General features: G+C 45.1%; 1 protein-coding gene across 5 annotated transcripts in view; it reads right to left on the bottom strand.

The window, feature by feature from the left end:
- SLC11A2 (solute carrier family 11 member 2) overlaps positions 1-16,187 on the bottom strand; it is a 65,625-nt gene that overhangs the window by 7,345 nt on the left and 42,093 nt on the right. For all 5 annotated transcript variants that reach the window (XM_081898704.1, XM_081898706.1, XM_081898705.1 and 2 more), the window contains 5 exons: positions 14,576-14,695; positions 13,478-13,627; positions 12,551-12,624; positions 9,959-10,112; positions 4,231-4,284 (listed from right to left, as the gene is read on the bottom strand). In XM_081898704.1, the coding sequence (XP_081754830.1) occupies positions 4,231-4,284; positions 9,959-10,112; positions 12,551-12,624; positions 13,478-13,627; positions 14,576-14,695 (552 nt within the window). The remainder of the gene's footprint in view (positions 1-4,230; positions 4,285-9,958; positions 10,113-12,550; positions 12,625-13,477; positions 13,628-14,575; positions 14,696-16,187) is intronic.

Below are 16,187 nucleotides of genomic sequence, written 5' to 3'. Positions count from 1 at the left end.
TTAATGATACTGAAAAAGACGCATGCGCATTATTTACATGTCTTAAATACATGTATTTTTATGTTGTGAACCACCCTGAGATCGAAGGATGAAGGGCAATATACAAATTTAATAAATAAATAAAAAGTAAAAAGTAACACTTGGAGGAGGGCAACTGGTATCTTCTGTAACAGGCACCCCCAAACTCGGCTCTCCATATGTTTTGGGACTACAATTCCCATCATCCCTGACCACTGGTTCTGTTAAGCTAGGGATGATGGGAGTTGTAGTCCCAAAACAGCTGGAGGGCCGCGTTTGGGGGAGCCAGTTCTGTAAGTGGCACAAAAAAATAATCCCGGCAATTGTTCTGGTTTTTACTAATGATGTTTTTGTACCTAACTTGCCAAAACTACACAAGACTGATAAAGTGTCACTAATTTGATTTTGAAGTCCACTGACTTTTAAAAGCCATTTCACGCTAATACAGTGTAAAAATCTCTACATGCAAATTCTGCTAATTCCATTAAGACTTTGAGAATAGTTTAAACTGTTTATATAGAGGCATGAATCAAAAAGATAGGATGACCAACAGTTTCCAACAGACTGAAACTTACCGTATAGCATCTCAAGAGTTTACATAAAAAATTATTGCTTCTAGGACATTTAAACTGCAAGTTTCTTAGCGAAGTAAAATTACTTACACCTTCCACTTCCCTTAAAGCTGGTAAGGAGAGCTTGTAATAAAAGGGGGAAAGATAACGTTTCTATAGCATGTCAGAGTTGAATCTGTTTTATCCAAAAGCTTTAAACTGCAGGTAATGTTGGCCCACAGAGCACTAGAAGGGATTTTGCCAACTCAGCAGTACTCATTTGAAGGCTGCTCCAGTGACCATAGATCAGTTGCCATTTGATTTGTTGTGTTAATAGGAAACTGTTACTAGATATATTTTTAATAGCTAATTTGCACTGTGGACTGTGACATACACAGATGATGCAGGGAACACCAAGAGAAATAAATTATCTAAAATATAGAAATTGTGAGCAGAGGACTCAACCAGGCCTTAATCTGACCCAGAATTCCCTCCCCCTCTCCTTTGTTAATAAGCTGCTTTAGACTCATAAATATGAAACCTGAGCAAATGACTCATGTTTTATGAACTGCAGAAGTCTCTGCAGAGCAGTTCTTGGCGTTTTTTTAGGGGGAGTGTCACAGAACCCTTTGAGAACAGACCCCATAACTTTCCCCATAACATAACAGCTTAGCTGTTTTTCAAAAATGTATTTGACCTATCCTTCCCAAATTTGCCGACAACAGCTATTAGCCAGGAAAGCTACATGGAACTTAAAACCTGACCTGGTTAGGAAATAGTTGTGCTATTCAGGTTTAATTCTATCCATCATTCCTGGCCACTGCCATTATTTCTTACAGCCAGCCAACAGGAATGTTCCTACTGTCAGCTCCTCAATGGCTTGCCACTTTGAATGTTTACCTCCCCAAAGCGGCAAACTGAACATCGCCTTGTGCCAGAATCACCGATTGCAGCCTATAATGTCAATGCAAAGCATCACAAAGGTTTTGATGTCTGCATGGATGTCTATGCAAGACAGCTGGGTATTCCATTCAACGGCAGGGTGTGCTTTGCAGATGTGGATGCAGAATCCGTCAAAGCTCAAATGAACTGGGGGACAGGGGCAGGAAGAGAGGAGAGAATACTGCCCACATTCCACACCTGGGCACATTTTACAAATCATCATCATCATCATCGTGTGCTTGATATATCAAATAATACCCAAATAAGACAACCTTCGTGAGGTTAATTTAAGCAGAAAAGAAAGACACCCAAGTTGGAAAATGTTCCATTCTTTTAATTTAAATTATCATTTATACAGACTGATTTATACTAGAAAAAATAGACATTTGTTTCATAGATTTTACAACCCAAACTGTGTAGCACGGATGCTTTACGACTGCTACATAGCTACGATTTTCAGAATCTTGTACCATGTTCAAAACAGTGTCAGACAGAAACTGACATCCCAAGAGGCAGGCTTGTCTATCTTTCTTCTGGGAATTTACAATGTTAAAGTGCACCGAAGAAAAAATTATAGATGCTGAAGGCCGCCGGCCATTTATTAACCATGCAACTCCCCAATAGTGTAAACTAGTCTCCGAATTTCTGTGGAGCTCGTTTCACAATGTTCCATATTGGGCCTTTTCAGACCACGCTGCAACCTTAGGAAGTCCCTCTGAATTCTATTTAACAGATGACAGACACATGCATCTCTGAACGATATTCCAGGAGGAATATATGAAACATATTCCATGAGGTAAAAACCATTCATCATTATACCCAGAACCCTACACATAGCTCAGTGATGCAATTATTAACGTTATTAATACTATAATTAGTCCTTTCTTAGTATCTATCTCAATGTTTTAATGCCAAAAGGGGAGGGTTTTACAATGCTACCCTGAAGACTGTTAAAAGGAAATGAAGCAACAAAAAGAAATACAGAAAAACCATTTAAGATGACGGAAGGAGTAACTGGAATAATTACACCAGGTTAACTGTGTTGTTTTTTTAAAAAAAATATGTTTGTGATAGTATGTGTAGTAGGAGACTCCTGGTTAGAAAGAGGATTCAAGTAGTCATATTTTCCTCCAACGGATGCCGAAACCTTCATTTTACCCCTAACATTCCTGACACAAAGTTTTACAGGAAATATGGACATCACTTCACTGTATTAATAACAATTAGTCACAAAACAAACAGTAAAAACTTGTAAACATTGAATGCAAAATTATTTCCCCATTGCTGACCACCAGAATTGCACACTAAGCAAGTCAATTAACACTTTTTAATGTACGGGCCCAATTTTAATTTTCAGCACTTGTTCTTTTGGTTCAGAATCGAGAGTCCTCTAATGGAGAACTCCAGTGGAGACAGAAAAGGGAGAAATCTATACAAAAATTGTGGATTTCCTCTCTTTAACTGTGATCTTGCTTTTACACTGAAGAGTACCAAGGAAGCCATTTGGGGGGAATTTGGGACAGTTGCTTAAGAGAAATAAAATTCCAGAGCACATGATACATGTGCCCATCTCTGGAGCTGAATAGCAAGCCGCTCCTCTAGTGAAGACCAACAAATAAATGACCAGGCCAAGCACTCTTTCTACCTGCTTCTCAGCCAAAATGTGCAGCTACAACCATTTGTGTGATTTTTTTGGACAGTAGTCCTGCAGAAGATGATACTCTGGCCATGTGGCAGGCACTAGTACGCTCACTAGTATTGTACTTTCAGAAGTGGCTTGTACTCCTCCTGAAATAAGTTCTCAGCTTGGCAAGGCTCTCTTTGATAAAGGATTCAGAAACAGCCTCAGCGCCACTAACTTACGCCTGCCTTTAATCGTTAGCAGAAGGAGTGGTCAGCCGACATTAATCAACTAGACAGGAGACTGATTTGCTTGCCAGCTTCTACATTTAGCAGAATTCACGGACAATACTTTAATCAAACTGCACTATTTTGGGTTCCAGAGGAGGGCCTGAATGCTCATCTGTGGGGACACTGCCTGCCTGCAGAAAGCCAGCTCCACAGGAAACAAGATTCAGCATAACACTTCTCATGCTATTTCCCAACATGCAGGGAGATTCTCCCCTGCTTCCTGCCCATGGGGATTTACCTGCATCCTGAAGCATACAATCCAGAATAAAGATGCATTCCTTAGCACTGAATAATGTTAGCATTCCGGCTGCCGACACTAGCAAGACTCATTGGGGTCTATTCTATTCAAGTGCAATCACGTCATTTCATTTTATGCCTTTAAAACACGGTTTTTTTAAAAGACATGATTGCCATTAATTGAATGCATCCCAGTTAGAATACAGTATTAGTCCCTTGGTTAAAGTCGAAAGCATTTTAGTGTTTGCATTCTCACACTGAGAATCTAATGCTACAAGGGAAGCAACGAGAATTTTTGTTCGTTTGTTCTTTGGAGTGTGATTGTAGGGGGACAGCAAGGAAAAGAACCCGAGTATTTCTCAATATGTACAACCACAATTATTGTTTTTAACGTCATTAACCACAATCTTAACTTTGTGCAAAAGCGCACATACATTTGGATATGTTCACAGAGTAAACCATAGAAACACACTGGCCCTGATGGCTCCCTGTTGCGTACAGACAGACCCAGTATTTAATTAATTGGAGACGAAGCCGGCTCTTCAATAAGCAACGTTCTCGTGACTCTTACCGTGCGACCACAGGCCAGGAAGGAGGCTCCGAGAGCTATTAGGCACAGCCAAGTCTGGAGGAGAGAAGCAGAATCCCGAATCAATTGTAGGTTTACTTAAAAAGACAGTCCCACCACCAAGTATTTTAGCCACTACAAAGAAAACAGTGCTCTGTTCCCATGTGATCATAGGTCTCAGGTCTATTAATTTCACTGGGAGAGTCGGCCCATTGAAATAAATGGAACTGAATTATATCTATTAATTTGAAATGGTCTGCTCTGAGTAGGACCAGTGTTGGATATAACCCAGAGTGGGTCATTTCATTTATTGAATTTATATACCGCCCTAGACCCAGAAAGGGACGAGGGTGGCGCTGTGGGTTAAACCACAGAGCCTAGGACTTGCTGATCAGAAGGTTGGCGGTTCGAATCCCCGTGACGGGGTGAGCTCCCGTTGCTCAGTCCCTGCTCCTGCCAACCTAGCAGTTCGAAAACACGTCAAAGTGCAAGTAGATAAATAGGTACCGCTCTGGCGGGAAGGTAAACGGTGTTTCCGTGCGCTGCTCTGGTTCGCCAGAAGCGGCTTTAGTCATGCTGGCCACATGACCCGGAAGTTGTACGCCGGCTCCCTCGGCCAATAAAGCGAGATGAGCGCCGCAACCCCAGAGTCGGCCACAACTGGACCTAATGGTCAGGGGTCCTTTTACCTTTACCTATACCTATACCCAGAGGTCTCAGGATGGTTCACAAACAAGAATATCTATCTATCTCTCTCTATCACATTTTAAAGGGTATAGGATGTTGATTAGGTAAGCCAAAGGCCTGGTTAAAGAGGAACGTTTTTGCCTGGCACTGAAAGGTGTATAATGAAGGCGCCAGGCAAACTTCCCTGGGGACAGTATTCCACAGACAGGGAGCCACTGCAGAGAAGGCCCTGTTCTCGTGTTGCCACCCTCCGGACCTATCGAGGAGGAGGTAAACAAAGGAGGGCCTCAGAAGATGATCTCAGGGTCCGGCCTAACATAGTCACTACTCTAAGTAAACTTTAGTTGAAAACCACCTAGGGTCACACCCCTGCCCCAACTTCCCAATGCCTCAGCAAAACAGCAGCCCTCTACCAGGTTTCAAAACGCGAAGGGGGCTGTGCAATTCCACCCTAGGAAACACATTGTGAGGTGAGCCAAGAGAAAAAAGTGTCACACAGCAGTTTCTGCCACTGCATGCCAAGAGGCAGATCTAGTTAACCCGACTAAAGAAATCTTAGCTGAGCGATTGTAGGAGTTTTAATCCAATTAAATGTGCATCACTGCAAGTCAGAAGAATACTTCAGAAGAACAACAAACAATTCCTTTTAACATGATGCACATATGCGCCAGGGCCGGCAGCTCCTTAAAAGAGGTCGTGCCCTCTCTTATAAGCAAGAAGAAACGCTTTTGCTAAAATGGTGCCTGTGTTCAGAGCCACTAAGAGGGAGTTATGGCTGAACTAGGCTCAGAGAGCAACGACTGTAAGCTTTCCTATATATATATTTGTTTTAAGACTCTAGCCCCTTTAGAGTGAAAGTTATGAAGCAAAATGTGCAGGCAATATGCTATGGAGAAATTCAGAGTTTCACTCTGGAGAAGGCATAGCTTCGAAATGACATAAATGTTGTTTAAAAGGGGCCAAATTCCCCCTGCCATCTGGTACATGAGAGGAGATTGTGTAGGGCGACATTCAAAAGATATGGGTATGCACCCACGCTTCCTTTAAATATGTAAAATAAGAGTGAGGAGAGATTGCTCTCAGTCAGCCCATAACGTTTGCAAAAGGACACAGAGAAAAGTAGACCATCCCCGAGCCCAAGTATTTTAGGCTGCTGACTCAGGGGGAAACTGAGTAGGAAAAGGTGCGAGTGCAAGGAGGAATTGTATTTACAAGGGTAGTAGTAGTAGTAGTAATAGTAGTACAGTGGTGCCCCGCAAGACGAATGCCTCGCAAGACGAAAAACCCGCAAGACGGAAGGGTTTTTCGGTTTTTGCGACGCTTCGCTAGACGATTTTCCCTATGGGCTTGCATCGCAAGACGAAAGCCCATAGGGAAATCTCGGGGACCTTTTTTTAAATGCTGGCTGTGGGGAGCAAAGCCTTTTCCCCCCCTCCGGACTTCAGAAGAGGTCCAGGAAGGCCGGCGGGGGCGAAAGGCTTTGCTCCCCACCGCCAGCATTTTAAAAGCGGTCCGGGATAGCAGGGAAGCGCTTCCCGCTATCCCGGACGGCTTTTGAAGGCAGGCCGGGGGGGGCAAAGACTTTTGCCCCCCGGCCGCCTTGGGAAGAGGTCCTGGACCTCTTCCCAAGGCGGGCGGGGGGCAAAAGTCTTTGCCCCCCCTGCCTGCCTAACCGGGGGCTTTTAAATCGCCCCGGGACTGTCCGGGGCGATTTAAAAGCCCCCGGACGGCTTTTGAAGCCTCCCCCCGCCGCCCGGCATCGGAACGATGTCCCGAAGCCGGGCGGCGGGGCGGGAAAGCCTTCCCCCGCCGCCCGGCTTCGGGGCATCGTCCCAATGCCGGGCGGCGGGGCGGGAAAGCCTCCCCCCGCCGCCCGGCTTCGGGGCATCGTCCCGAAGCCGGGCGGCGGGGCGGGAAAGCCTCCCCCCGCCGCCCGGCTTCAGAACGATGTCCCGAAGCCCGGCGGCGGGGCGGGAAAGCCTCCCCCCGCCGCCCGGCTTCGCGGCCGGAAAGCCTCCCCCCGCCGCCCGGCTTCGGGGCGGGAAAGCCTCCCCCCGCCGCCCAGCTTCGGGGCATCGTCCCGATGCCGGGCGGCGGGACGGGAAAGCCTCCCCCCGCCGCCCGGCTTCGGGGCATCGTCCCGATGCCGGGCGGCGGGGCGGGAAAGCCTTCCCCCGCCGCCCGGCTTCGGAACGATGTCCCGAAGCCCGGCGGCGGGGCGGGAAAGCTTCCCCCCGCCGCCTGGCATCGGAACGATGTCCCGAAGCCCGGCGGCGGGGCCGCGAAGCCTGGGCGCGCTGGGAACTCTCCACAAGGAGCGCTCCCGCTCCTTGCGGAGAGGTCCGCGAAGCCTGTCCTGGACCTCTTCTGAAGGCAGGCAGCGGGGCAAAAGTCTTTGTCCCCCCTGCCTGCCTTCCCAGGGGTTTTTAAATCACCCCGGACAGCGGAGAAGTCCTCCGCTGTCCCGGGCGATTTTAAAATGCTGCCCGCCAGAAGAGGTCGGGGGAAGGCGGTTTCCATAGGAACGCATTAATTGATTTTCAATGCATTCCTATGGAAAACCGTGCATCGCAAGACGAAAAACTCGCAAGACGAAGAGACTTGCGGAACGAATTAATTTCGTCTTGCAAGGCACCACTGTAATACTACTACTACTGGTTTCTCCAGCTGATCTGGGCAGCTCCCAACAGAATAACAAAACATCAAACATTAAAAACGTCCCTAAACAGAGCTGCCTTCAGATGTCTTCTAAAAGTCAGACAGTTGTTTATTTCCTTGACATCTGATGGGAGGGCGTTCCATAGGGTGGGTGCCACTACCGAGAAGGCCCTCTGCCTGGTTCCCTGTAACTTCCCTTCATTGAGGGAACCGCCAGAAGGCCCTCAGACTGGATCTCAGTGTCCAGGCTGAACGATGGGGGTAGAGATGCTCCTTCAGGTATACTGGGCTGAGGCCATTTAGGGCTTTAAAGGTCAGCACCAACACTTTGAATTGTGCATCTTCTAGGGATGCAGCGAAACCTGTGCACAGACACACACTTGGTGCACGCCAGAATTACCATCAAGGAGGGTCAGGCTAGCCTGCAACACGATTTTAATGCCTCAGGATCCATTCACATATAAGGGAGAAAGTTAAGGGGAAATTCTGAAATACCATGTTGGGAGCTAAACCAGCTCCTTGTCACCTGTGACCCCAGTGTCTGAGGCAAGAGAGAAATCTCTTCCCTCCTTGCTAAACTGCAGCCAATGTCAATCTTTTCTATAAACCTTGTGGGAGCCATTTAGAACTGGGTTTAGTGCTATCTGCTATTTGGGTTTAGTGCTAGCTGACAGAATATGCCGAATTAAGATGGTTTATCAGAAAAAATAAAGAATAAATCAAAACAGGAATTTGTTTCAAAATGGGAGGTTTTCAAAGAATATCTGAAAAATAAATATAGTAGTTTAAATTCTGTTGCAGCATTTGAGGAACTTCAGTAAGAGTTGCAAGGTAGATATAAGAAATTAGATTTATTAAGAATAAGTTTAATTATGATAAAAGTGTGTATTGGCAATAAGTAATATGAATTTGAAATATGGAATAGACGGGAGGTTGGGTCTTTAGTGTTAAGATCAATAGATGTTTTATTGTTTGCTAAGAAAATTATGTGTATGGCTATTCTTGTGTGTAATTTGGTATTTGTGTTTTTTTTTCTTTTTTCTTGTTGTATCAATAAAAAACTTTATTTTTAAAAAACTGGGTTTAGTGCTATCTGCATAGGCCCTCCCCTTCATTTGCATAGTCACATCCTGGGATTCAATGATGGGAGCTGGTTTTTAAAGAGAGACATTGGGGACACACACACACACACACACACAAGGTTGTTGTTTTGTTCTGGGACGAACAACCGTTTCTGAAAATGCACCCACCATTTTCGAAGTAAGTCAGTGAGAACACTATCCTGTAGCCTGAGGCACAAACTTCTAATTTACTGAGCAATCCATCTCATTTTTCCTAGATAAGGTTATTTTTAAGTGGGAAATGATGCAGATACAGAAACTGCTATGTGCTGGGATGGCAGAGGGAAGGACTTTGCATTAAGACGCCTACAGTGAGGGGGGAAAGTATTTGATCCCCTGCTATGCGGTGGACGTGTTCTAAGGTTAAGGACTTCTGGAAAAAGATTTATAATGAGCTGGAAAAAACATTTGTTAAGAAACCAGAAGGCTTTTTACTTGGTATAACAGGATTGGAATTGCCAAAAAAAGATGTTAGATTATTTTTGCATGCCACTACAGCGGCAAGACTGCTATTAGCAAAAAACTGGAAATCCCAAGAAATACCAACGGTAGAAGAATAGCAGCTGATGATGTTGGAGTTTATGGAGCTGGCCGAACTGACTGGGAGAATCTGCGATCAGAAGGAAGAGGAGCACCAAGAAGATTGGAAGAAATTTAAAGACTATTTAGCTAAATATTGTAATATAAGATAATTAGAAGATACTTGAAAGTATCCGATAGGCCTAGGATTAGAATAAGAACGTTGTATAGTAATATGGATTTAAGATAATAAGAAAAGAGATGAGGATAGTAATTTGAAGGAGTTAACTGTATTAGAAAGATGATTTTGGAAAACTGTTACAAAGGTGTTACAATTAAATTCAGTTAGGGGGGAATTGAGGAAGTCAGAGTACACTGAAAGTTAACTTGGATTCTAGAAGTAATAAGTGTTTCTATTCTTTCTTCTTTTTCTTTTAGTATTGTAAGGTGTATTGTTTTGTGTTTTTTATATGTCATTCTGTTATAAATGTGGAAAATTAATTTTAAAAAAAATTGGAGGGGGGAAAGTATTCAATCCCCTGCTAAATTTGCCCATTTGCCCTCTGACATCTGGCGGTTTCCCAATGTGCTGGAATAGTATTGCCTGGTAAACACCATAGATTTCAAAAAACCATCTCTGGACCAGGTGGAGGAAGAAAGTCATGCTTCCTAGTAAGATGCTGCTGTTGTTTTCCTTTTTGAAGACTTACAACAGCAACAACACTACAAACCCACCATTCACTTACCAAATATGCCACGAAGGCTAGGTAGACAATGCTGAGAAGTGAAGCAATCACATAATAGAGGGTTTGTCCCAGGCCAGTTACATACGACACCACAAAGTACATGTTGATGGCGCAGATGATAAGAATGAGAATTCCCCCAGCGATCTTCCAGGCCCTAAAAGTGAAATTAAGAAACAATTATTATAGTGGGAGATGGATTGGGAATGACTTGCAACTATGCGGAATGGTTGAGAAGTGCAACAGAATAGGCTTAATACAGTGGTACCTCGGGTTACATACGCTTCAGGTTACATATGCTTCAGGTTACAGACTCCGCTAACCCAGAAATAGTACCTCGGGATAAGAACTTTGCTTCAGGATGAGAACAGAAATCGCACGGTGGCAGCGGGAGGCCCCATTAGCTAAAGTGGTGCTTCAGGTTAAGAATAGTTTCAGGTTAAGAACGGACCTCCGGAACGAATTAAGTACTTAACCCGAGGTACCACTGTACTCAACCTCCTCCCCTTTCCCCACCCAAAAAAGGCTCACAAAAATAAAGTCATGTGACCACATTTACAGAAACCACCTAATACCCTAGAAGCCTACAGGATGGGACTCTGCAGTGTGGGGGCAGGGAAACTGATGTGGAAGAGCAGCCCAAGTGTGTTCATGTGTGCTGTAAATACATACAGGGTGAGTCTTTTAAAAGAGGCCCCGTGGAACATGTGTACTCTGTATCCACGGGGCTCTTTTAAAGGACTCACCGTGTGTGTGTGTGTGTGTGTGTGTGTGTGAGAGAGAGAGAGAGAGATGTGTGTGTGTGTGTGTGTAAATATATATATGTTGTTATTGTTGTTTAGTCGTGTACGCCTCTTCGTGACCCTATGGACCAGAGCACGCCAGGCACTCCTATCTTCCACTGCCTCCCGCAGTTTGATCAAACTCATGTTTGTAGCTTCGAGAACACTGCCCAACCATCTCGTCCTCTGTCGTCCCCTTCTCCTTGTGCCCTCCACCTTTCCCAACATCAGGGTCTTTTCCAGGGAGTCTTCTCAGTGTGGTGTAGTGGTTAAGAGCGGTAGTCTTGTAATCTGGGGAACCGGGTTCGAGTCTCCGCTCCTCCACATGCAGCTGCCGGGTGACCTTGGGCCAGTCACACTTCTCTGAAGTCTCTCAGCCCCACTCACCTCACAGAGTGTTTGTTGTGGGGGAGGAAGGGAAAGGAGAATGTTAGCCGCTTTGAGACTCCTGAAGGGGAGTGAAAGGCGGGATATCAAATCCAAACTCTTCTTCTTCTTCTTCTTCTTCTTCTTCTTCTTCTTCTTCTTCTTCTCATGAGGTGACCAAAGTATTGGAGCCTCATCTTCAGGATCTGTCCTTCCAGGGAGCACTCAGGGCTGATTTCCTTCAGAATGGATCGGTTTGTTCTTCTTGCAGTCCATGGGACTCTCAAGAGTCTCCTCCAGCACCAGAATTCAAAAGCATCCATTCTCCGGCAATCAGCCTTCTTTATGGTCCAGCTCTCACTTCCACGGGGAAAACCATAGCTTTAACTATACGGACCTTTGTTGGCAAGGTGATGTCTCTGCTTTTTACGATGCTGTCTAGGTTTGTCATTGCTTTTCTCCCAAGGAGCAGGCGTCTTTTAATTTCGTGACTGCTGTCACCATCTGCAGTGATGAGGTAGGGTGTGTGTGTGTGTAAAAGTGTGTGTGTGTGTGTATATATATGTGTGTGTGTGTGTGTGTGTGTGTGTACACACACACACACACGCACGAGTGGTATTCTACTAAGTTTTACGGCAGTGTAAAAGGTTCGGCAGCTGGCAAGTCACTCCATGTATTGCTTTTTAAGTATTTATGCGACGTGCTGGAAGTTGATTTTTTCTGTTACCTGTGGCAGCCGTGGTTGCACACAGCAGCCTGGCGAAAAACAGAGAAAGATGTTGCCCAGGAGTACAGCAAACTAAAATGGACACGTGGTCCTGGCATCCCACAGAAAAGCTGCAAAGCTGCAGGTTCCACTGGTCATAAAAACTATAAAACACAGTCCACACATTTGGGGGGGGGGGTGTCCCCTGCCCTTTTTTATTTACAGGGTGGGGAGAGAAATACTGTGTGCATACAGGCACAGGCACACAGTCCTATGCTCATGCGAAGAGTGTCCCTTCATAGTAATAAAGCGAAGCTTCAACTTGCTACGGAATTACATCCAGGTGCTGAGATTTAAAGTGGCTTGCTCAAGTGACAATAGTTCCCAGATACAGTGGCACCTTGGTTTAAGAACAGCTTAGTTTTTGAACAGCTTGGATTAAGAACGCTGCAAACCCGGAAGGAGGTGTTTTGGTTTGTGAACTTTGCCTTGGAATAAGAACGTTTCACTTCCTGTTGAGTGTGTTCCATTTGTAAATCGAGTCCCCCGCTGCTATGGAAAAGCACACCTTGGTTTAAGAACGCTTTGGTTTAAGAATGGTCTTCCAGAACAGATTAAGTTCGTAAACCAAGGTACCACTGTACTGAGAAATATCTGCTTAGAAGCAATATTATGCATCTCAGTTTTTACCCTTCTCAGGTCCCTCAAGGATGTGCTACGCATGCAATCCTTCATACTTACAGGCCATTGGCGAAGTCATTCATCACAGGACGCAAACTGGTGAATGTGAGGACTGGAATTAATGCAAAAGGAAGCTGGAAAGGAAGAAAAAAAGGGGAGAGGGAGGTTGATGGGAAGTTTTGCTTCTGCACATGACTCTGGCAAACCACTCTAAGCTGAAGCATTCCTTCCTCACCCACCCTAGAATGTTTAGTTCACATTGAGTTCATGAAACATCGTACCCTGACCTGTTCTTAATGCATGGTTGACCACATCTACGGAATGCGATAGTTATGTTCTTTTAAGTTTTGTTATATCAATCACTAGTAATAGTTTAATAAGGAGGTTTTCATACCTGTCCAATTCTGTGTTCCCTTTCCCAACCTTTAATCTATTGATGATTAATGTTTATATGCAACCTTTGCATTGTATTTGTGTTAACCAATCAGCAACAAGCACATATGTGGCAATGCTGTAATATTCAATAAAAGGGACTCCCCGAGACATGCTTGAGAGATGCCTCCCATATGACACTTGTCATTCGTCTGTCGTTTATTTCAACCCAACATATTGCTCAAGAAGGTATCCTAAACTTGGGCTTCCAGCTCTGGATTTCCTCTTAACTGGCCTTACAAAACTCACCCTCAAGTCTATGATATTTCCCTGGAGGGTGATGGCTTGTCCCCTTTAGCATACGAAATAACCTGCATTGCACAGGTCTGACTTTCCACGTAGAAAACAAATGGGCCCTAGACTGCTAAACCAACTCAGTATGTGCTGAGTTTCCTTTCATTGGACTGCTAGGTTTTATTATTTCAAATCCCTGCTTTTGCAAACCAGTCCGTCGAACCTGGATTCCGTCTTCCCTCCCAAACCTTTCCGAGGGCAAATTTCGCTGTGGCCGGTAAATGTGGCCCCCCCCACACAATTATTCTTCAGGACTCTCACCTGCAGGCTCATAAGAACGTTGAGGAAGTCGTTCATGCCAGTCAGGCGTTCCACATCTTGGAAAATGGCAACCAGGAGGGTGGGCGTGATGGCGATGGAGCGAGTCAAAACCACTCGAGCAAAGCGTGACCACTTCAGATTGAGGAACCCCTGAAACAAGCAAAGGGGAGGCAAATGACCTGAATAGACAGCGGAGCTCATATGTCATCAAACAACAAAACAGTTTGTAGGGTGGGATACGGGTACAAGGAAGACATTCTCAGGTTAACGGGCTAGTTTTCAGGTTAATGCTCAGAACCTTCACAAAGATACGCCCACAACCTTCCAGTATTCTCTCACTTGATCATCGTTTACCTTTGTGTATCTTTCATCTTCATAAACATCATGGTGATTTTTTTAAATAAAAAAATAATCCTTTTTATTTATATAATCATAAATGGAAAACCGCGGGATGCGGGTGGCGCTGTGGGTTAAACCACAGAGCCTAGGGCTTGCCCATCAGAAGGTTGGCGGTTTGAATCCCCATGACGGGGTGAGCTCCCGTTGTTTGGTCCCTGCTCCTGCCTACCTAGCAGTTCGAAAGCACATCAAAGTGCAAGTAGATTAATTGGTACCACTCCGGAGGGAAGGTAAACGGCGTTTCCATGCGCTGCTCTGGTTTACCAGAAGCGGCTTAGTCATGCTGGCCACATGACCCGGAATCTGTATGCTGGCTCCCTCGGCCTATAGAGCGAGATGAGCGCCGCAACCCCAGAGTCGTCCACGACTGGACCTAAGGGGGGTCCCTTTACCTTTACCTTTAAATGGAAAACCATGGAAAGTCTGATTTTTTTTAAAGGTATTAAAAGAATGCTTTTGTTGTTTGTTTTCTTAGTCCCAGGATCTGCTCTGAAGATGCTACACAGCAGCCTAAGTTATTGCACGCTGTTTTTCTTTTGCAGGTGAGAACTTGCATACACCAGAAAGCAAAACACCCACAAGTAACTGAACTGTTTAGACCAGGTTGCGACATCTCCATCATCTCATCCTCACTCAAGTAAGGAAAAAGTTTCCTGGTTGACAAACATAAGCCAACGTGGCCAAAGAGAGACGAAATACCTCCATGACAAATTGTCCAGAGTATGTTCCCGTCATGGTCGAACTCTGACCTGCAGCGAGAATCCCGATAGCCCAGATGTAGAGAGCAGCTGGGCCAAAAGAACAACCCAGAACAACACCCTGGAACACAGAAGGATTCTTGTCAATGATTTGTAAAAGTAAAATTCTGAGGGGGGAGGGCAAATAAAGACTTACAATTTAGAGCTGCCAAGGCAGCGATCTAGTGCAAGGGGGCCATTTTATTAAATTCACTATTTAGATGAGGTTGGCCAATTTACTCAAACAGAACATGAACTTAAAGGTCAGGGCTACTGCACACATACATTAATTTTCATAAATACACCGGTGCCAAACGACAGTTACGTTGTCAACTTTCCATTTTCCCAAGAGCAATGAGCTTGCACTGTTCCTCTGGATGGGAGCAGAAATAAAAAAACCTCCCTGAGGTTGTTTGCAGAACATTAGACCATGGGCAAGCAAACAAAGGCCTGGGGGCCAGATCCGGCCCAATCGTCTTCTCAATCTGGCCCGCAGACATTCCGGGAATCAGTGTGTTTTCACAGGAGTAGAATATGTCCTTTTATTTAAAATGCATCTCTGGGTTATTTGTGGGGTATAGGAATTCGTTCAATTCCCCCCCTCCAAAATATAGTCCGGCCCCCCACAAGGTCTGAGGGACAGCGGACCGGCCCCCTGCTGAAAAAGTTTGCTGACCCCTGCACTAGAGCAATGAAGGGGAGACCCAAACTTGTCTAATATTTCAATCTCCCCTCTTGTCCTTCCCTGCTAAATCCAGAGGAAAAACAACGGCTGAAACATTGCAATCAAAATTTTTGCAGGGTGGTTTTTTGTTTTTTGTTTACAGACGACATATGGATTGTTGCCCTAATGCCCGATAAAGCACTGTCTCCAGTTTGAAGTGCGGTAAGTCAGCATGTACTCCACCAAGTTCCCCAAGATCTTTGATGGCTCCTCTTTAACTTCCTTCTGGAAGCTTGTTAAACCTTCCTTTTTAAGGCAAATATGTTCACTGTCCTCAAAACAGAACATTTTACAACTTTGCATATTAGTCTTTTTCAGAGTTAGGTTATGATGGTTTTTAATTTGGACTATGATGGTTTTTAATTTGATGCGGGTGGCGCTGTGGTCTAAACCACTGAGCCTAGGGCTTGCAGATCAGAAGGTCGGCGGTTCAAATCCCCGCGAACGGGTGAGCTCCCTTTGCTCGGTCCCAGCTCCTGCCAACCTAGCAGTTCAAAAGCACGTCAAAGTGTTAGTAGATAAATAGGTACCAGTCCGGCAGGAAGTGCGCTGCTCTGGTTTTGGCAGAAGCGGTTTAGTCATGCTGGCCACATGACCCGGAAGCTGTACACCGGCTCCCTCGGCCAGTAAAGCGAGATGAGCGCCGCAACCCCAGAGTCATCCGCGACTGGACCCAACGGTCAGGGGTCCTTTAACTTTTTAATTTGGACTTTTAGGCAGCATTCTTATACAGCTGTGTTTATCACTGCTCTTTTTAAAAGTGATAATAGAAGGAGATAAAAGAGAATGTAGACACTGTACAAGCTAAATGTTATTGTGTTCTGCTATTCCAATGGCACCTCCCGCACCC

This window comes from Podarcis melisellensis (assembly GCF_964234715.1).
Source record: "Podarcis melisellensis genome assembly, chromosome: 2".
NCBI classification, from domain to species: Eukaryota; Metazoa; Chordata; class Lepidosauria; order Squamata; family Lacertidae; genus Podarcis; species Podarcis melisellensis.
The sequence above is the reverse complement of the archived record's forward strand: the minus strand, read 5'-3'. Positions and strand labels throughout refer to the sequence as shown.